At 44.9% G+C, this 21,290-nt stretch overlaps 2 protein-coding genes across 2 annotated transcripts in view; both read right to left on the bottom strand.

Moving 5' to 3' along the window:
* Positions 1-9,965, bottom strand: part of ndrg3a (ndrg family member 3a) — a 31,519-nt gene extending 21,554 nt beyond the window's left edge. Inside the window, exon 1 of the mRNA XM_079218456.1 lies at positions 9,855-9,965. The gene's annotated coding sequence lies outside the window, so the exon portion shown is untranslated. The remainder of the gene's footprint in view (positions 1-9,854) is intronic.
* Positions 9,966-10,943: 978 nt separating this feature from the next.
* On the bottom strand, positions 10,944-21,096 carry phf20a (PHD finger protein 20, a). Its single transcript, XM_079218931.1, has 16 exons — positions 20,999-21,096; positions 20,093-20,264; positions 19,733-19,817; positions 19,458-19,534; positions 18,775-19,366; positions 18,596-18,646; positions 18,237-18,503; positions 17,698-17,892; positions 17,511-17,606; positions 16,741-16,896; positions 16,057-16,238; positions 15,870-15,969; positions 14,691-14,886; positions 14,101-14,542; positions 13,013-13,178; positions 10,944-12,321 (listed from the first exon to the last, which is right to left on the bottom strand). Exons 1-16 carry the CDS (start codon positions 21,079-21,081, stop codon positions 12,179-12,181), a joined length of 3,003 nt encoding a protein of 1,000 aa, XP_079075057.1. The 5' UTR covers positions 21,082-21,096; the 3' UTR covers positions 10,944-12,178.
* Positions 21,097-21,290: the final 194 nt, after the last annotated feature.

Raw genomic sequence — 21,290 nt, 5'->3', positions numbered from 1 at the left:
GCACGTATGTGTGGACGCAAGAGGCGCGTGCCCAAAGCCCCGCTGTAGATATATGGCGTCTCTGCCAACACAAAGGAGTCCTGTAACTGCCATGTCAGCAGACAGCGCCGAGTGATCGATGAACACATCCCTTTACTCCTCCTCCCACTTTTCCTACATCGTTTCCCTCCTCCTCCACTCTCTCCCCGTCTTCATCTATTAATCTCAATCTGACCTTGGGCCGTCAGGAGATCCATGCCGGCTGTGACGCCGACCCTACTTTTAGCCCTTTTCAATTAGTCCCCTTTCCCTCTTGGTCGCCATGGCAATTGTGACTACAGGTTCACCCGCAGTCATCATTATTCACATCATGGCGTCGGCTCTCTGACCTCCTTTGGCGCCGTGTTGACCGAGGTGAATGTCACCACCGTGACCTCATATTAACCTACCTCTGGGTCTCTTTATGGTTTAGTTGCCATGGTGATATAAAGCAGGAACCCATAACTGTCCACACATTGTCGCCCTCTACAGCGGGGCGAAGTTTACAGCAAATGTTTACATTAGATTCAATCTGCCACATAAAACAATATCGTGAAGGTGTGATAAAATGGGCGCATGTTTGATTTGTAGAAATATATTTGTCAGTCCATACATCTTAAATTGATGTTTTCTGGTAGCACAAACCGTTCCTGACAGTTTTTTTTATTTTTTAAAGAAGCTCGTTTGACATTTATACGATTTTTACACAAAATCGTATATTTCTGTCGACAGAAAAGGAATTTGACCTTGAATTACAAAAAAGAAATACAGCAAGAGTTTTCCTTCAGACAAAAAACAATCACTTGACTACAGAATCATGACTAGAAACAAAGGACGACATGTCACGACTGTAGCTGCACGCTGTGGTGACGGCTCAGAGAGAGCATGGTGGCAGGGTCCCAATTCAGGGGTGGGGACCTCCAAAGTCTGCATTTCTAGACTGAACACGTCATAACGGACCAACAGTGCCTCTCCCAACAGGCCTTCCGTTGCAAAGTTTGAAGAACACTGACATAAACTCCACTGCCTAATTAATAGGCTGGAAAATATTAAGTAAAATAAAAAATAAAGTTAGTTCACTAAATTCTAGACCGTCTCCCTGAGAGCAAAGGAGCCGGTTCAGTCAGGCCTTCAAAGCTTCCGAAGGACTCACCTTAATGGGCTGCGTTAATCAAAAGATCCTGCCCTTGATTTGGGCCACAGCTAATTGCCAATTCAATTCCAGCAAGAAGAAGTCACCTGGTGTCATCTGCCAGTCTGCTTTCTACGGGAGCCAAATTATTCTAATGACTGTCACTATCGCAGAGGAACACGTGCATGTGTGTCCTCAGTCTCCAGTCGACACTTCAGCAGGCTTCACATCACAACAGAAAATAGGCCAGCACAAAATCCAGTGATACGACCCGCCTGTCAACCACTCAGACAGCCTAACTTCCATGTCCTCCCTTCGTTGTGTGTTTTACTGTCAGGGCTACAGATGCGTGAAAACCACATCTCCCTCCAGTCACCAGTGTGGTGATGCCTTTCCCTCAGACTCAAGAGTCTTTTCCATCTTAGGGGGAACGTTATCTGAAATTTCTCTCCCCTCCAACATTTTTTTTTTGCAACCAGGCCAAACTTTTGTATAAAGTTTACAGTCTGCGGAGGCAGCAATCCCACCGGAGTAAAGCTAATGAATGGACTGTGACAAGTCTCAGTTCCAGATTACTGCTCTGAACCAGGCGGTTTGGTAAGAGAATTAGACGGGGGTCGGGGGGAACTATTTGTTTAGCAAACAGCCAGGTGAACAACAACCTGGGTGATAACTACGGTTGGGTACCGAGAACCAACACGCCCGGTACCGACCGGACCGAAAAGCAACGCAGATTTCAGTGCCTTAGCCGATTTAAATCCTTTTTTTTTTACACTACTCTGTAAAGTTGCACGGTATATAGATATTAAAAAGGTAGCGCGGTACCCGTACGTTAAAAACGATAAGATTTTGATGTATCGATACTATTAAAATAGCGAGGATCAGAGCGCACTCGTTGCTCTGCTCTATGTCCACCTGCATGCAGAGCAGGGCTCAAGGGGGCGGGGCTTCCAGCGCTCACACACCACACAGCGTGTGCACACAGATCGCTGGAGACACGAGCACGAGCTTTTGAACGTCCGTCCTCGGTTTGCTGGAACAAAGCTCTCCCAGTTGATATTAATGATGACGTGTAGTCCAGTAAAACAGCAGTTTGTAGAATCCAACAGTTTCTGAGTTCTGTTGCACACGGTCCCATCAGGCCACCTGATGCTTGTGTCTGTTCTTTTTTTAAATATATTGTTTATAGTTTGAAGTTAAAAGGTTTGAAGCTGTAGTTTGAAGTCAAGTGTTTTGTATGTATTTATTTATAGTATACTTTAAACAGTTAATATATTGTTCAATTTGAAGAAAAAAAATTGCCTTGGCAATAAAAACGTATCGGTTCAGGCACCGGTATCGTTTTAAAAGTATCGGTATCGGAAAAAACCCAAACGATACCTATCCCTAGTGATAACAACCAGGAGACTTTCAGTATTCTATTCTGTTCAGTGAGGAGAGGGGTGGGACCGAGGAGGGGATCGCGATCTGGAGGCTGCTCTTTTGTTCTCCATCGTGGGAAAGCTGACCTATAGTACAGACCACCTCTTGCCGATACCGTCAGCAAACGTGCACACGCACATGAAGCACACCCTCACATGCATGCGCACACAGCTCCCCATGCTACACGTCTACTTAATTAAATGACAGCTTGCTCTCCAGAGGCTCCATCATCCTCCTCACAGCTAACACGGTTCTCTTGACACAAGCTGACAGCCCGTCCCTCTCCCCCTTTCCTTCTTAACAGAAACTGCGATGAGACACTTCTCTGATATCTTCTTTTGTCCTGACAACTTTCAAAATAGTCTACTTTTATCCAATATATCCTACTTCAAAATGGGGAGCACCACCCACCTCTGGTTTTGAAACCAAACTGAAAACACATGGTTCGGTCGCTTCAGGACACGATCCTGCACAGGTGTACGGTCACAACGTCTGTGTACACACAGAGATGTATGTCGAGGACCACTGAATAGGAGACAAAAGACAGAAAAGCAACTCAATCCGCAAGAGAAACTATTTTAAGACTACTAACACAGGAAACAAATCTTCCTCGGAACACCGACCTGCGCCTTTGATCCCACTAAGATTAAAAAGATCTATTAAATGCTAAATACTGCATTACTATAATTGACTCGTCCCTTATTTGGAAACCGGATCTGAAGGCAGACCCACATTTAATATCCTGAGCCTCCGGTCGGCCATAACTCAAAAATGCAAGTGATAAAAATGTTGAAGAGGTTGTACTTGGACGGGACATGGGATATCTTCACGCACAACAATGCGGGTGCTGCTGTGAAAAGACAAGACAAATCCAATGGCATTTGTGTGTTGGAGGAGAAAGACTAATGACCATGTCATGTGATATTTACTCATAGTGTGTCTGTCTCTCAAAACGTGTCTAATGAGCCGCACAAATGCATTTTTTTTTAATAGAAGAAATATAAAACTGATCGTCCATCACTTGAATGGTTCTGTGTAGTGCCCGTGAGGAAAAGGCTGGTTCATCAGCAAAGATCCTTATTGGCACATGGCACCCACTGCACTGCCGGCCAAAAAGCCACTCCCCCCCTTACACACACCCGAACCCTGACCTCTTTACTCACGCTGGATTGCGGACAGCCTAAATAAAGTCCACATAAAGAACAGCCGGCAACCTCCGGGTCTGAAAAGTGAAGCCAATGCGGATGTCCCTTAAACTTGCATTATTTCTAATGGCCAGCAGGGGGTGACTCCTCTTGTTTAAAAAAGAAGTCTGATCAATTACAATATGAGGAAAATGAAGCTACTTCTCACTTGATTTGTTCTCTCTGTAAACATTGTAAACACGAGTTTATGGTCTCAGTCGCGAGTTTCAATTCTTCTTCAATACAGCATGATGTTAATTTGATAAATTATGGTCCATTTAGAGTCAAACAGAATAAAAAGCAGGGTCTGTTCTCGAGCGTGGCTACGTTGCGATTAACAGGTCGAGAGTTGAGCGCGTTTTTCTTCTTACAACTTCATGAAAACATAATGTCACATTTGGCTCCACCCTCTTCTGTCTTCTGGTTGCAAAAAAAGATGCCAATGGACAAAATTAACTTGGGTGACGTCATGGTGACTACGTCCACTTCTTACTCTCACACACACACACACACACACACACACACACACACACACACCTCTAATCCTGCAAAGCAACAGAGTGCAAGACCCCTCCCATTACTCTGAGGGCTTTTAAAGAATTACCTTATTCCTTGACGGGACACTTTATCTGCTAATGGTCTTATGAGATTAAAGAGCTTCATCTCGCCAATTGATTTATAACCACATATCTATTGGCATCATCAGAATGCTTTCACCTCTCGCGTGAAAACGCACGCACCCAGACAGTCTCTGAGGACTGAGTGGCTTCCTAAATACAGTGCTTTGGTTCATGAAAAATATTTGTCATATCTTCCAGCGGCATGCTACATGTCATTTACTGCGCCAACACAGATCCGGAGACCAATAGCAATATTTTCCAGTGAAGTAATGTTTCAGACCAGCAAAACTAGAAACTCAAATCCTCCATTAGGCCTGTGTCAGACAAGGAAGTGTGCGTAGTCATGTTATGAATTTTGTATGTGTATGATATGTAAGGCCTCAAGTGTGTGTGAGGGCAGCTGGGACGCGAGTCCGCCCTCCCATGTTCCTCGCTGCTCAGTACATTGTACTACAGCCTCACAGGCAGAGCCGTTTATTTTGGTCTTCCTGCAAAAGAAGTGTTCCCTGCACTAAGCTTCATATCAATTTGAAGTCTTATGGATTTACGTGTTTTGTTTGTTTCCTTTAAACACCTTCTTCTCTTGTATTGAAATACAAATGAAGACTGGATAATTAACCAAAATTCACCCTAAATGTAATCATATTGCAATTTTTGTAATCTAAAATGAGTCTGAATGCTATACAATTGAACTGAGAATAGCTACAAAAATATATAATATCTAAATAAGAGGTTTAACACTATAGTATTAGTCACCGTGACGCCATATTGGCTTTTTGCAACCAGAGGTGACACATGAGGGCGGAGAAAGACTACTCCCTAAAATTTTTAGGATGTTATAATTAACTTTAGAGAACAGAAAACACACAGTAAAAGGGTTCCCACTGTCGATCCATCCAACTTCAACCTGAGCAGCACTAACCTGTGTGGGTGCGACGGAAATATAACTGTTCATAATCTGCCAGGATTAGGATATCAGAAACAAAATATCACACATCCATGTAGTTTCCCTTCCATCTTAAATTTTGTGTCGTTTTTTTCCTCACATCATCCAGCCATAAAAAAAAAGACACTATTGACTAAACATTACAACCTCTAAGTGAGACAATGGCAATATTAGCGAATATATACAATATATTGAGTCTTTGCTTGTCACACGCACACTTGTGAATTATGTTTTTCATCTTTCCTTTAACTCCAAATACTACCCTGTAGGGAACTGCCACAGCAGATCTTTTCAAACGATGATAAACAGACTTATAAGAGAACAGCAATACAGACAGCAATTAAATAGCTGTAGCTACTGACACACATCATCAATAAATCAATACACACACCAGCAAAGACAGGTCTCGCACAAAGAAAGGCACGGAGGGAGGATGAGGTAAAAGAAAAAACTAAACATATCACTGCCAACGGGGGCGCCAAGAGACAGACGGGTCAAGATGAATCTCTAGGTCAGAGAGAAGGAAGAGTCCGCCTGCATGGGTCTCTCCTGGCTCCTCCCGGCTATAAATAAGACTGAATGGCTGCCTGGTACGTCGGACTTGCACTCAGTGCTGCTAACAGAGTACCTGGCCCTACTTCGCTACACGAGGCTAGCTGCCGCTCAGTCTGTGGGGATTTCCTCTGCCCTTGCCTAGTTGTGCAGACAGCCAAGAGAGAGACGAAGTGCGAGAAGGGGGCTACGTGTCTGTCTGTGTGTGTGTGTGTGTGTGTGTGTGTGTGTGTGTGTGTGTGTCTGTGTCTGTGTCCTGGGTCCCAGCTGGCTGATGCGAGTGGACTGTTTTCAGAGCGGCAACGGTGTCCTGCTGGAGGCTCAGCAGGATCTGTCGACTGCGGTCGGGCTGGCCGAAGGGCAGCTGCAGAGCCAGCAGCGAGACCATCTGTGTAGCCCGGCCACCAGCTCGCACACACACCTGGAGAATCAGTTCAACGAGCTGGGTGGAAACATAAGAAAACGCAAAATCCCATAAAATATTAAACACAAGCACAGAGACATGAGAGCCCTCGCGAAGACCTCTCGGATTCACCGAGCCCTTCGAATCAAAACACAAGTCGCCGTGTTTCAGGGCATGAATCAGTGCTCAGAGGCCTGTTGCCTCACAGGAACACAGCCTCTGCTAATGGAGTTATGGTCAGCTTGGCTGTCTCAGTGACTGATTACTGACAACTCAATCTCCCACAGAAACACAGAGGTGGCTTCTCTGGCATCCCCTTATCTCGCAAATGCTCACTGTGGAGGTCGATGGTGTCCTTGGCAACCACAAACCTCTCCCTCCCCCCCACACACAATCATAGACTCCACCGATGGTGCCTCTTAAATCAAATGACATTTGTCACCGTAATTTACATAAAGTTATTCTCTCGTCATCATCACAACAACAGATGCTCTTTCCCAGCCAGCGTAACTTACACTCGGCTCTTATTAACATTCAATGCAGCAATAACGCATCAAATGAGTCGTAAAAAAAAGTCCCCATATGTATCAACACCAAATACACATACAAGGCACGACTCAGGCCGAGCTACACTCACCAGGGACCCTGTCGCTACAAGTGAAATTTGAGCTTTGGGAATCAACGCGGCCTGAATTTAACTGCTTGGGGTAGAAACACAGCCCGAGGGGGAGGATCTTCAACCCATCGGGGCACTGCAACTGCCATTTGCTCTCTCACAACCCCCAGCTTATTTGTGTCAATGACGACCCAGGATTTTGTCTCAGCGGAGAGCTGGAACTTCCACTTCCTTTGCCTCTCATCTCTCTCACACGCATGCAAAAATGTGTGCTTAAAAATGAACAGCGGCACTGAAGGTCAGTCCAGAGACATCCAGAGGGCCAGCTTGGCGTGTATCCAACACTTTGGATCAACAAGCTTACCACCTGTACCCCGCCTCTCCTCACCACCACCTGCTGATATTATTGCAGATGTTGAGAAAGAAAAGAGACGAGCAGAGCCCTCCATCACAAAAATAAAGATTTTTTTTCTTCTTTTCTATAAGCATATTTATACTGCTGCGCTGTTCAACTGGGGGGAGGGGTCAAGGGAAATATAAATAGTTCACCTGGAAGAGAGGTGTGTCATCTGTTTTTGTTCCGGAAGCCTGAAGCTGCTGTGGAAAAGCTTGTGCCTTGTCGGTGCAGCTTAAATTACAGATGCAGTCCGGTTACAAAAAAAAACCACAGCAGCGCCAGAGCTGCTGCTCAGATATACCCTGGGCTATTTTTCAGTTATGACGTCCCGATAAATGTCCACGTCTGGGACGATGTTTTGACCCGCAAGGCGGTGCAAACCAGGAGACGCGGTAATGCTGAGGTGGGAACACCAGGCAGACTGACTGTCAGCACCGCGGCTTAATTACTGTCTCCGTCTCTCCGGTGAGCGTTATTCCCTCACATCCTGACATTCATCCCTGCAAGAAATCCTCTTCTACACAAGAGCACTTCACACTCTTTACGTGCGCTCTGTAATCCCTGCAATAATGCATGTGCAAGTGGTAATACCTGCTGAAAGGCACCTTAATCGTGTCGTTTCTGGATACATTGAAAATACTTTATATATGAATGCAATATAAAAGTACTGTTGCATTATGCTGACTTTGTTTGTCACCTTGAATGTTTGAATTTCTCTGAGCACTTGTAGAAGGTGGAATCCGTCCAAAGTTGAAAAGAATATAAAGAAAATCTGACAGCTTTAAAACAACGTATTATAGTAGAGCACCGCCCCCCGAAATTTTTTTTAAAATTATTCAAACTTCAGTTCGGGCGAACACATTTCCGGGGGATTTCACAATCTCAAGTACAATGTGTGGCTTAATTAACAACTTCTGGCACTCCCTTCGGTTAGGCAGTAGGTTTTCACGGTTGCTCTAATAATCAACCAGGAGCGGATCGCTTGCAACGGCACGGCAATAAACCTCAAACTATACCCAACATCTGCTCGTTCTCCCCCGCTAGCAAAACAAAAGACTGGTTTACAGATCAACTTGCAGGGAGACGTCTTCCGTTAGTAGCTTTGCGTTATCTGTTCGCTTTTCACGTCTTCCGTTTGTCAGTGTTGTCAGTGACAACAAATGCCCTGGGGGTTGCTTGTTGTGTAAGCTCCAGTCAAGCCTCACAGATCACATGACACTGCTGGGGGCATTGTGGGAGGTAGAACACCTGAATTTACCCCTCACCGTGAAACGATGACATACGATAATGTGAAACATTAGATACCAGAATTAAAGCTGTAACATACAGATTGTGTATTCTGTGCTACTTGATACAAAATGTTGTAATGACCTTCTACTTAAAAGGGTATTCAATACATTTCCTCGAACTATGATTACTTTGCTATCCCCATTGTTACGGGTAGTTTTTACTGGTAAACTGTAGAACATGTCTTTTAAATGACCGGGGTTATTTAAGGTAGCTGTGGAAACACCTGATGCCCACGCTCTTGCACTTCCCACCTGTGTGACCTTCGCATGGCCACCAGTGACATTGCCATCCTTCATGTGGTGCCTGAATGGTGGAACACCTGCAGCTACATCCCTATGACGGATCTGATTGATAATGATGATGACGATGATGATGATGGATCTGCCATGTGAGGACTCACTGTGGTTTTGGGGGAAAAAAAATGTGCAGATTAAATAGTAATAGACAGTATGGTGTGAGAGATCCACACATGCAACACAGTGTTGGGCCTTGTCAGCCAGTGTTCAGGGCTTCCTGTTCAAACTCCAGACCAAATGAAATTCCAACTAAAAATAATAATATCACCAGTCCTCTAATGAACCTGCAAGTGCATTTTATTACTCACAACGATGAGATTTTGAGCTACAACAGGTAATTCATCAGTATATAAGGACCTACCGTTATTCCTGCAGGATTTTTTTTTTAATTTTTGGTGAGAAGTTTGAAATCGCATCGCTGCATTAAAACGCATCCAGCTTTAAGCCATTGGATAACATGTCTTCAGTGGTTTTAGCTCGGCTGTTTACGACGCTACGTATCTTGACAGGCCTCGTTTCATTACATTACGCCAGAAGCAAAGTTATTATTGAGCAGGTAACACAATGTGACAGAAAACAAACCAACACCAGGACGAACTGCGCCGACCACCCGAAGACACGGTGCGGAAACACTCTCGTTATGTCGCATCACTGTTGAGAGAAGCGGCGATGAACTCGATTCAAAATTGAGCTGCAGTTTTTTTTCTTTTTTTTTTCGAACTGAACCGCTCGCGCTCGCTCAACTGTCAACGTCAGTGGCTCGCGGCGGTTCAAACGCGTTTTAATTGAGCGCCGATAACGACTCGGCGTTGTTCTGGAGGCGGCCGTCATTCCTCCAACAAGCGAGTCGATGCGCGGACAGCGACGTGAACAGGTTGGGAAACCCAGCGAGCGGAGATAATCTCCTGTGTGCATCGGGCACATCTGCAAATGGAAAACGGGGGAATACTACCGCGAAAACACGGGTTTCGGACTCACCTCGTCGGTAAAAATGAGTGTCCGCCGGCTTCCAGCTAATTCCTCTCCGAGTATATTGTTGGATATCAAAGGCAATATTAATATTTAGGTACACAGTACACGCTGCTCTCGTCTACCGCTTCCTCTGCCTCAACTAGTATTTCGATGGTACTCTGGGCGGAACTACGCGCTGCGTCGCAGACATCGCGGAGCAGCCAATGAGAGGCGGCGGCGCACAGACAGGAGGGGGCGGCAGGAGGTCTCACTCGGTTCGAAATGGCGAGGACGACACATCGCAGCCAAGGCGCGGGGGGAGAGAAGAGGTCTCACACTGCCTGGGATGTTACCGACAAGTCAGATGTATGTGGACTGCACTCACAACCTTAAAGTGCGCTTCATGCCATCACAACTTCGTTTCAGCAACGGGCCAGAGCTGCTTCTGTCTCGTGTTAAAATAAACGCCGCACTTCTGAGAGTAAACGCCCACTTTTTGATAAGGTGAGATAATTGCATTTTTTAATTCTTATTTTTTAATTTCAAGGGCATTTGTCCTTTTCAAAAAAGTCCATGTTTGGTGGTAGTCCAACGCCAATGACACTAATATATCATTTGCCCTGATAAAACACCACATGATGCTGGCTCAAATTTTGGAGATTAACCGATTAGAATTCCCATCAAGTTTTTATTTTCAATCTGATTATGTAACCGCCCAAATCGGCTATGTAATAAAAAAAACACATTTCATAAAAGTATGCACGCAATCTTTTTTTGGCATGTTTTCTTTTCCCCCCTGGAAAACTTTACAGTAGAGTTGTTGGGTCGATTGCCTTGCTCAGTGGCACATAAGCAGGTTTTCCTCGTTTTTGGGTGAAAAAACAACCTCAGTCACAAGCAAGACTGGCCTCAATTTCAATCTGATTGTATAAGAGCACAAACAGGCTGCGGAGAAAAACATGTTACATCAAACCCTGAATGATGCAACCGTTAACTGCACTGGTGGTGCTATTTCCAGAGGGATAAATGGGATGAGAAGGAACCCTGCTCTTCAAATTCCTGTCAAAGACACACTGAGAAAATAGCAGAGAATATGCCCGAAGTGATTAATAACAATGATAGTTTATTTATGTACCAGCAGATCCGTTTGCATTGTTTTTGACATTTCCCTGCTTCTAAGCCAGACACGTACAGTAGCATACAATAAATGAATTTGGAGGATGTTTTCAATAAAGAAGAGCAACATTTTTGAATAACATATTTACAAACAAGCTAAATACTGGAAAATAAAAAAAACGGATGAACCGGAACAGAAAAGGGGAAAATAAAGTTGCATGTCTTCCAAGTAGTATTTGTCACCGACAAAGCACAAGATGCTAGCTTAAGAAAAGACAAGTCCACGTTACAGTTTCAGTGAGTCAAGTGCGACAGCAACGACAAGGCAAATAGTAAATCGAAGTAAAGGATGCGTTAACTAACAAAACACATAAAGATTAACTGATAAAAACGTAACACTCATGAGGGGACTTTTTTAGAAAAGAAGCATTACAGTTTCGGAAAACAGAAATCACACTCGTTATGCCTCAAAGCTGAAAATAAGATGCCTTTGATTCTTAGACAAAAATAACTTCACAGTGTTGTAGAAAACAAAAACTTGAGTACATCAAAAACAGAACAAATTATTCGTAGAGACTGCTCATACAGTGTCCTCACATATTGGATGTCTTTAAGTTCATGTCTGTCTGTCCTTACAGGACGAGCTTTAATGCAGTATGGCATGGCGGGTGACCAAAATGGAACTTTGGGACATTGTTGATGTAAAAAACAGTGACCATTTGAAAACATGTTTAAAAAAAAAAGAAACGAGGCCGTGTAGGTTCAGGAACTCAACTGCAATGTTCAAATATAAAGCGTCTGTGTGTAAAGCACTGTGTACTGAGAGAGACAGGGCAACCTTAAGCATTAGCTCAGACAAAAGGCATTCATTAGGTTTAGAGTTGCATGGGAACCATAGAAGTGTAATCTGGTCCTAAAGATTTTCTTCTGCGTTTACGAGGTTACTTTTGTGTTTCATCCTGATTTATGATGCCGACTTTCCATACATGTTCATATAACCGATAATATATGACACCGGCTGGCTGGAGCATCGGATTCCACAGCGCGTAAAAAAGGAGAAACGGCTGCAGAAGTCTGGTCAGAGAGAATGTGCGGATCAATCCGAGTCTTGCACCTGCACTAATGTCGTTATATTTGCAGCCAGAGTTCCAGTGGGCTTCCTTCCGTTGCACTACGTCTGCATGCCGAGCGGGGACCGGCGGCGGCGGCGGCGCTGCTGCTGTTCTCTGGCGCCCTCATGTGGAGCTGTACAGGGCGATCTGCTGCACCTTCCCCAGCTGTGTCAGCAGCCGTTTCATGCGCTGTTTGAGCTGAGGTAGACGGGCCAAAGGTTCAGGGGGCTCCAGCTCCCCGGTGTAGTCCAGCCAGCTCTCCAGCACTGAGGGCGACGAGCAGAAGAAGGACCGGAGGTTAGCAGAGCACGTGGTTACAGGCGAGGAGTTTCTTTTACAACAAAAAGAATATCCTGCTCTTAAAAAGGACACGCCCTCTTGAGAGTGTTTTAGTATGCCAGGTTACCATTTGAGCCTGATGAACAACATCATGAATCGTCAATTGCAAATGTGTTTATATATTGATATAACACAGAGGGGTTTTTAAAATCGCACGTGTGCCTGACCCAGTTCTCAACCTGTATATTAAATCGGGAATGACAAATCTTCTTAAAGCCTTTGACGTTTTTGTAGTTCACAGGTATAATGCGGGAACAGTCTAGTTGTTCTACGGTGAGAAACGTATCAAGGAGAGACTCGGCAAAGAAAAGGGTTGGTTTCTTATGAAACGTCAGTATTAACATTCTTTATTGGTAACATGCTTCATCTTCCAGGTCACATTATTAGCCAGCAAATGCTGAAAAGGTCAGAACTGACCTAGTTGGATAGAAACCTAATGTTACCAGCATGAATCTGTTGACCAACAACTTAAACTTTAGGGATTGATGGAGCACTGACACAAGAAGCAGGTGTCATCTTCAACATGTATTTATTTATTTATTTATATCTAGGCTCAAGGTTTATGCCCTGCTAAAGAGACACGGTAAGCAACTAGGTCAACACCACCGCAGGTCTTACCGTCCAGCTCCCTCTCAATGAAGTCCATCCTGTGCGAGACCTCATCCTGGACTGAATCTATGTGGTCCAGCAGGTTGATCTGCCTGCTGTTATCGCCAGCCTCTCCTGGATCTCTTCCGCCCTCTTCCCTCGTCTCAGCCTGGAACCAGGAGCGACCCGTCGAAGCCTGAAGGTGGGGGGAGATCGCCAAGACAAGATTTTCATGACAGCCAGGTTTACACCTTTCTGACAAAACAAGTGCACAGTATTTACACACACAAGAGACAAACAAGACCACCAGTCAAGACTGGTGGTCAAACAGCGGCCGAGTCAAATCCTTGAATCACTGGAGTAACTCATTCAGGTGGCATTTAATGATGCTTTTAGAATCTTACTCAAGCTTCCCAGATGGACAAGTGCAAGTCATATGTTTGTGACCCGTAATGTTCCCACTTTCCATGCTGTGCTGAGGAATTTTATTTACAAATTTAAATGTAGATTAAATGACTCAGAAAATATAATAATAAAAGCCTTAACTGAACCAACAGAGTGATACAAGGTATTCTTCCTGTTTCTGGAAACATTGGAACAAGTGTCTGTATGTTTTTAACCACGAGTGATTTGTTTTAACTGCAATGATTCTACTCGTACTGTATTTTATATATTGTTGTTGTATTTGTGTTTTTTGCTATATGGACCCATGAGTCTGAAATAAAAAGGTGTATATATATATATATATATATATATATATATATATATATATATATATATATAGCTGTATATACATATATCTGAGTTAATATATATATATATATATTAACTCAGATGTGATGTCACCGGCACGACTTACCTGCTTCTAATGTAAAATGCTATAATCAAAACTGTCGGAGGGACAAATTAAAAAAGGGGCCCACAAACCAGCTGCCTGTGCCACCAACAGCAGGAGGGAGTTAAGTTGAGCTTTTGTAAAACTTGATGAGCACGTTTTCAGGACTCTGTCGATGTGGTTTTACAGAACGGTGCGAGTGCTCACCCTCATTTCACTGATCTACCGCGACTACACAGACTGCACTTTGAACCTCCTCGCCTGCTGCGGGATTAGTCCTAACCTTGTAATTGGTGCCTGTTGATTTGGGCTTGTCTGTCTCCAGCAGGCTTCCGTAGCGCTGCTCCCGCTCCAACAGTTCCTCTGTGCTTCTCATGCTGTCCTCCAGCTCTGAGCTCTGCCGGGTCTCCACCACCAGCCTCTGCTCCACCGCCGGGTAATATGCCCGCGGTTTCTGGTAGCAATGTTCACTGATAATGTAGGAGTCCTGGAAGGACGGGAAGGGGAAGGAGGAGCCGGACGAGGACGAGGTGGCAGCGGTGGCCGCCCGGCTCAGCTTCTCCAGAGCGTTGGACATTAAAATTTCACCTCGGCTCATGTCCTCGTCGGGAGTCACGGGAGACGGAGCGGCATCGCTGCCACGACACGAGTCAAGGGCTGTCCGTGACCTCTCCAGATGCTTCCAGGGCTGCCGCCACAGCTGCAAGTCTGAGTGAGTATTGCTCCTGAAAAGCCAAAAGAAAGATTAGACCGATGTCACATGAAAAAAAATAGTGAAACGTTTAATAGAAACTTGGTGAGAAAACATCATTTCTGCCACATTTAAATTTGACTTCACCCTTGAGTCTCTCCATGCAGTACCATTGTACTCACTGTAAGATGCTCATCTTCAGCTGCAGTCCATTGAGAATCTCCACCACGTGGTGCACGTCTCCCAGCAGCTGGTGGGTGGTGGTGATCTTCTTGGCGTTTTGGTGGGAGTAGTTCTCATCCAGGAAGGACAAGCCGTACATGTGACCGTTGCTCAGCCACTCACGGTCGTACCAGTAGCGCAGACTCTGCCTCTGACCTGGGAATAGTAAACAAATTGTAAATATCACCAAATGCACTGACTAAATTAGTAGAAGTAGGTAAAGCTGTTTTTAAGGGATCAAGAGCCTCTCTTTAAGAGCTACGCTGTGTCTGCTTGCTGGTGTACTTGGATCGTGGGAGTTTTAACATTAATTTGGGTGCAGAGAGTACATGCAAATACACAGAGGACAGCAGGCTACACGGCAGAGTAGGAGGAGTTAAAAGGAGTACTTAAATATTTATATTACTTCAATACAAAAATTTGTATTAGATTTATTTGTTTTCATTAATTAATGTAATCTCCATTTGAAAAAATCATTATTAATGTTAAAATTCAATTTGGATCAAAGATTTTGAATAGTCATCTTGAGCTGGGCTCAGCTCTCTGCAGTGCAGGCAAGTACAGGTCTAAAATTCTTTTAACAGTTTATTTAAAGTATTTAAACTTAAAAAAAAAAATCTAGCAATGTCTCCTCCATTCAAACAATGGCTTCCTTTTAAAAGTCTGTGGGTGAGACCATAATCACAGCATCATTATCTTTAATATCACAATCCAAATCATCCCCATTACCACGAACTGCTCTTATGGAACTCAGAGCAAATTATACAGGCATATAGAGAACAGAGATGCCGTGTCAGGTCGATGGAAAAAGAGGCTGAAAAGTGGTTTGTAATTAAGGATTTAAAATTAACTTGTCACTCGTGCCACTGGCGGACGAGCTGCTCCACCAGAAACGTTTCTGAACGCACAGTCGACTTAGATTCGCAAGATCACTTCCACTGTTAATTTTACACTGTCTTGATCTTATTGTCCACTAGGTGGCAGATGATACTTTGTTCAAATGAAAGAGGAAGCCCGCAGTGCTTCCTCTTTCATTTGTTAATCTCTACTAGATTAGCCAAACAGATGCTTTGATGTAAACAAATTTGAATTACGTATAATTTATAGTTAAAGGTGGTGTTTTTTCCCTTCTCCCTCACCTGGTGGGTCTCTGCAGATGTGGCAGGTGTATCGGTCTGGAACATTGTCTTCCAGCAGGCCCATGCAGGTGCCATGCTGCCAGCACAAGCAATCTTCACACTGAGGGAAGGACACACAGGTTTTATATAAATGCAACCCTAAGACTTTAAAAAAATGCAATGCTTTAAAAATAGAGTGGTGAATCACCTGAATCATGAAGTCATTCTCTTCCTCCACCTCACAGATACATCGCACGATCTCTTGGTCACTTGTGTCCACAGCACCGGAGTCGACACTCAGGGGAGGCATGGTGACGTCCAAATCCACCCCAAAGTCATCGTCACTCCACCCACAGCTGTCAGTGGACCAGTCGCTGATGCTATCCTCATCTACAGTAACAAACAGAAATACATATTTATTCTTCCTTTAATGTGAATGACACAACAGGAATCAACTTCCTTGGACAATTTATATTTTGCAACTGATCAAAACGTGTTGCACTAGATGAGTTTTAATGCACATTTGTGGATCACACGATGAAGCAAGCCGTAGCAGCAAAGAACAGCTCAGGATTCAATCGACCAAGTGTTACAAATAATTATTGATTGCATCTGCATCTTGTCTTACCCTGCAGGTGCATGATGTGTTATGAGCAACGACATTTGGACACAAATAATGGGTAGGGTGCACATCAAACTGGAACAACATGATGGATTGAATCCAGAGGGAATAGAAGAATGGAAGAGAAGAGGAAGCCATGGACAGTCACACAGACAAGCTCACACACACACACACACACACACACACACACACACACACACACACACACACACACACACACACACACACACACACACACACACACACACACACACACACACAGATACCCACCATCCACATGTATCTGCTGTGAGTAGCTGTATCCAGGCCTGCTGGGGTAGGCCTCAGGCTTGTGATTGTGTGAGGGGGGGAATTTGAGTGGCAAATTCAATTTGGACGGAAGACCCAAAACTGAGATGTCAATATTCTCCTCACTACCTGTGTAGTCTGTTAATACAGGGAGGGGGATGGGGGAGGGAGGGGAGCAGATGTAGAACAAAATGTCAACTTCGGAAATGCTAAACAAACGCCCATAAGGAGGGGACAAACTGTGGCAAAAACAAACATGGACAAATAATAGACTCAAGAACAGCCAGGGACAATCAGTTGGATAAAAATGAATAGCGGCCCGTGTGCCAGGCATTTTTAATAGTAGGAAAATAACCAACGTGAAAGGTAACTGGCATTTTCTGCCAAACGCATACGTGAGTGCCAAATAGGACCAGAGATGCTGCTCGATTTGCGTTCGGATTCGTCAATATCCGTGCCACAACAAAATATGGCTTCTCGTCAGCCGCACTGTCGTCGTATGCGGGAGCAAAAGCGAGGAGCTATGACGATAAAGAAATGTGTTGGAGCTTTCTGTTTGGCGTGACAAGAGTGACAAGAGGCCAGCGACAGATGTAACACTTCTCCCACACACCACGGCTCAGCCCCCACACCAAGAGGAGTGAATGAGTACGCTATGCTTTCAGGCTAGCCGATTCCACAATGCCACAGTGGGTGCACATGCAGGGCAGCAGATATGCTTGGAGGCCTTGTGCCAGGGACCCCCTTCTTACCAGACTTGGCCTTCTTTTTCTTCTTCTTCTTCTTTAGTTTAATACGGAGGAAGTCCTTCTGTTTCGGTTTCTCTTTCAGTTTGTCTTTTACTGACCCTGGGGACCGTCAAGTGGCAAGAGTTAAGCCTTGTCTGTGCAGAGCGATCACAATGCTGTCATGTTCTCACTCATGCTGCATGGTACTGACCAACGTCAAAGCCACTCCTGTCCAAGTCCTTGTCTGGCTGCAGGCATCCGTTCCTGTCCAGCTGGTTCTCCTTGCTCTTCTCCCTCAGCAGCGCCCTCTGCTGATGGACCTGGGTGTTGACTGAAGGCGGTGCGGATGTGCGCCTGCCTGCAGTCTTCACCTCACGGGGAGCTGTGGCGGCAGGCCCAACGGAGTCTGAAAAAAAAAAAATATATATATATATATATATATATATATATATATATATATATATATATATATATATATATATATATATATATATATATATATACACATACACATATACACACATCAAAGAAAAGGCCAAAAACCCTGATCTATATTTCCCGTGGTTGAAAACCGCAATATTCACAATGCAGCCTTGTTTAAGAAGGTGATGCTCATCAATTAAAGCATTTTGGGGTTGCATACAATGTATTTGGGTTTGAGCACCGTAGAAATAGCAGCTTTAAATCCATAGTAAAACTCCCCCCCTCTCACTTCAATCAGGACACAAGTGAAACTAGAGAGGAACTCACGCATAGAGGCAGAGATGGTGCGGCGTCTCTTTGGGCCGTCCAAACCGGAGGGGGTCTGCTTCTCAGAGGCCCGGGTCTGGACGCTCCTTGTGGGGCTGCGCTCCCCCTCTAGAGGCTGCTCCTCGCCATGATAGTATTTCATATGGTAGTGCAGCAGCTTGGCCTTTCTGAATGACTTTGTGCAGCCGGGAGCGCTGCACTTAAACGGGTTGTGGTCGAGGTTGATGGACAAGACGGGGGGAGGTTGGTTTTTGATGACTCTGTACACTGAAACAAGGAGCAACACGGGCGTGAAGAAAGTACCTCAAAGAATGCAAGTGATGGCTATATTTGTTGAACAGCCTTTGAGGTGTACTCACATGGTTCTCTGCTGAATCTGTTGGGGTTGTGGAAACCCTGTTTCCTCACCGCTAACGAAGGAAAAGAAGAAAGAAATTAATTAGTCTTAAAAATGTGTTCAGAACCTGTGCAATTTTCACATTTTCACAACCCTGAGGATCCAACGACATTTCTGCGAACTGACTTAATCAACACTTACGTTTCACGGGCTGGGGAGGCGGCACGTCCGCTGCAGGCGGAGTGCTCTCCGATTGGACGTTCGGCTTCGGCTCTACGTCGCCATTGGATTCTGTGGTCGCCATAGTGACAGGCACCTGCTCCATCTGTGCAGGCGTCTGCGTTTGCAACTCTGGGTATGGCTTGGGCGACGCCGTGTATGGCTTGGTTCCTTTCAGTTCCGTTTCCACCTCCTCTTTTTTCACCTCTCCGTTTACGCGACACTTTTCCTCGTTTCGCTCATCGCCTTCTTCCACCTTCACCCCATTCGTAAGTCCTGTTCTCTTTTCTGCATCGCCAGGCGTGCTCTGGTCAGCGCTCTCCGACATGTCCTCTTCCTGCTTGATGGTGGGCGCGGCCTCGACCTCGGCATTTGTTTTCTTGTTCTTCATCATCCTCTCCTCCCGCTCCTCGTCCTCACTGTTGCTGTCCTCGTCCTGGTCGGAGGTACTGCGGCGGGCTCGCTTGTTCTTGGGACCTCCGTTCTCCTGGGGCCTCCTGTCCCTGCGGTTCGGGGCCCTCCTAACCATGTTCCTTTCGGAGGAGCGAGACTTCCCTCCAGCAACACCACCACTCTATTGGCAGGCAGGACAGAGAGGAAGTTGAGGAAACGAGCAGCAAAAAAGGCACTTATTATGGATGTTCATGCTCGCTTATTACATTTACCTCTTTAGTAAACGGCTTCACGTGGATCTCCTTCACTGTCTGGATGACACCATCGTAGAACTTCACAGTGTAGGATGCTGAGGGGGATAAAGTAGAACGTGTTTCACAGCTTGTATGTCAACCACACAACTTTAATAATTAAAATCGTTATCCTGCAAAAAAATCTTGAATATTAAAACCATTTAACTTGAAATTCTATGTATCAATACGTTAAAATTGGTTCTCAGATAGTTCTCATCAAAATCGGCTCAACATCTGAAGTCATTGATACCCACCATCTTTATTGACTGAAAGGACCTTAGCGGGGTAGAAACGGCAGTCAGACCAGCTCGCCAGGACCTTGTCGTTCACGTGAAAGCCCTGGAAGGAGGACGGAGACACTCAATCAGGGACACACTGTGGCGGGGAGGTGGCGCTTGTTAAATGCTAACAAAACAAGCACTGTTGGAGCATCTTTATCAAAACAGCATAGCGGTAGAATTCTACTCGCCGGTAAAAGTAGCAGACAGCCATTCGGCTTACGCTACAAACAAAAGGTGAGAAGGAACACAAGATAACCAACAAATGGGGCAGAATAATCAAATGATTTCATGCAGCTGGGGTCGAAGCAGGCGGGCAAAGCGCTGAATGCTTACAGGTTCCGAAATGTCGTCGTGCAGGCCCTGCCGCCTCAGCTGAACCCTCTCCACGGGTCGCAGGTAGGTACTTGTCCAGTCAAACCACTCGTCGTAGCGGTGGCTCCACTGGCGGTAATGGACAAGAACTTTTTCACCTTTGTAGTCGATCTTCTCTATGTTGGCAGCATACCTACACGACAAAAGGAATTCAATAATGCGTGATCGGACATGGGAGAGGTTCAACTTCCTTATCCTGTCGTTTTAAACATGTAATGAGGTCAGTAGAAATTAGTGGATCTTGAAAAATGTCAAACGTAGACAACCTCAATGACTCCAGAGACACCTGAAGTTAGAAGGATAGTGTGCTTAGGCCGTGTTGGGAATGGACACGCTATTATAATGTTTTCCATACAAACTCATTACAGCCAGAAGTTGAATAGGAGGACCAATAACAACTGTGTTATTTTATTTTTTTGTGTGTCTCCATCAAAAAGATTGTGTCCCTTGTCCTTTGCAAAAGGCTGTTCACATTGTTGTGCTTTTGACACAAATGTCACGTGGTTTGTTAAAACATAACCCCCCCAGAAAATCACATATTTCCTTCGGTCACAATGACAATCTTGTTTTCTATCTTCAGCATATTAATTCTTGATTTATAATCTGATTTAACGGTCACGGTTTATTATTTGTTTTAACGGTCCTTCGTTATAAATCCAGATCAAAGGCCGCTTCATTGCCAGCTGCCTTTTTTTACTGGCAAAATTAGAAACAATAGGCTTTCTTCACTCTTTTCTCCTGACGTTCGGTCGACACGCATAACGGCCGACCCGGCCCAAAATGGATAGAATGAAAATTGATGAGAGAGGGTGAGGGAAGTGAACAGTTACAGGGAATGGGGGAGGAATGAGCGAGGCCATGACTCACCAGTTTTTGAGGCTGTCTCTGGCCTCAAGCTGAGCTCCCACCTCAAAAGATATCCCTCTTCTGTTAGGGGGCGTCTTACTCATACTGCCCACATCAAGGCTCCCTTCCTGTACACACGCACACACGCACACGCACACACACACGCACAAACACACAAACACACATTAACCAATAAACATACCAATCAAATCTCAACCTCTATGACCTTGTGTACACTACTCAGAAACACACATTGTGCCGAGCCAAGAACACAATATGCGTGACTATCAAGGACTTTACAGACAATCTTGCA

This window comes from Taurulus bubalis (genome assembly GCF_910589615.1).
Source record: "Taurulus bubalis genome assembly, chromosome: 5".
NCBI classification, from domain to species: domain Eukaryota; kingdom Metazoa; phylum Chordata; class Actinopteri; order Perciformes; family Cottidae; genus Taurulus; species Taurulus bubalis.
This window is presented reverse-complemented; position numbering and strand designations above follow the sequence as displayed.

Bases quoted from the DNA above. Each gene is read 5' to 3' on its own strand.
- phf20a (XM_079218931.1), bottom strand. From the start codon at position 21,081: ATGAGTAAGACGCCCCCTAACAGAAGAGGGATATCTTTTGAGGTGGGA. The intron at 19,818-20,092 runs GTAAGCATTCAG...TCCTCCTTCCAG, and splicing joins ACGACGACATTTCGGAACCT to GGCTTTCACGTGAACGACAA. The intron at 15,970-16,056 runs GTGATTCACCAC...TCCTTCCCTCAG, and splicing joins AGAATGACTTCATGATTCAG to TGTGAAGATTGCTTGTGCTG.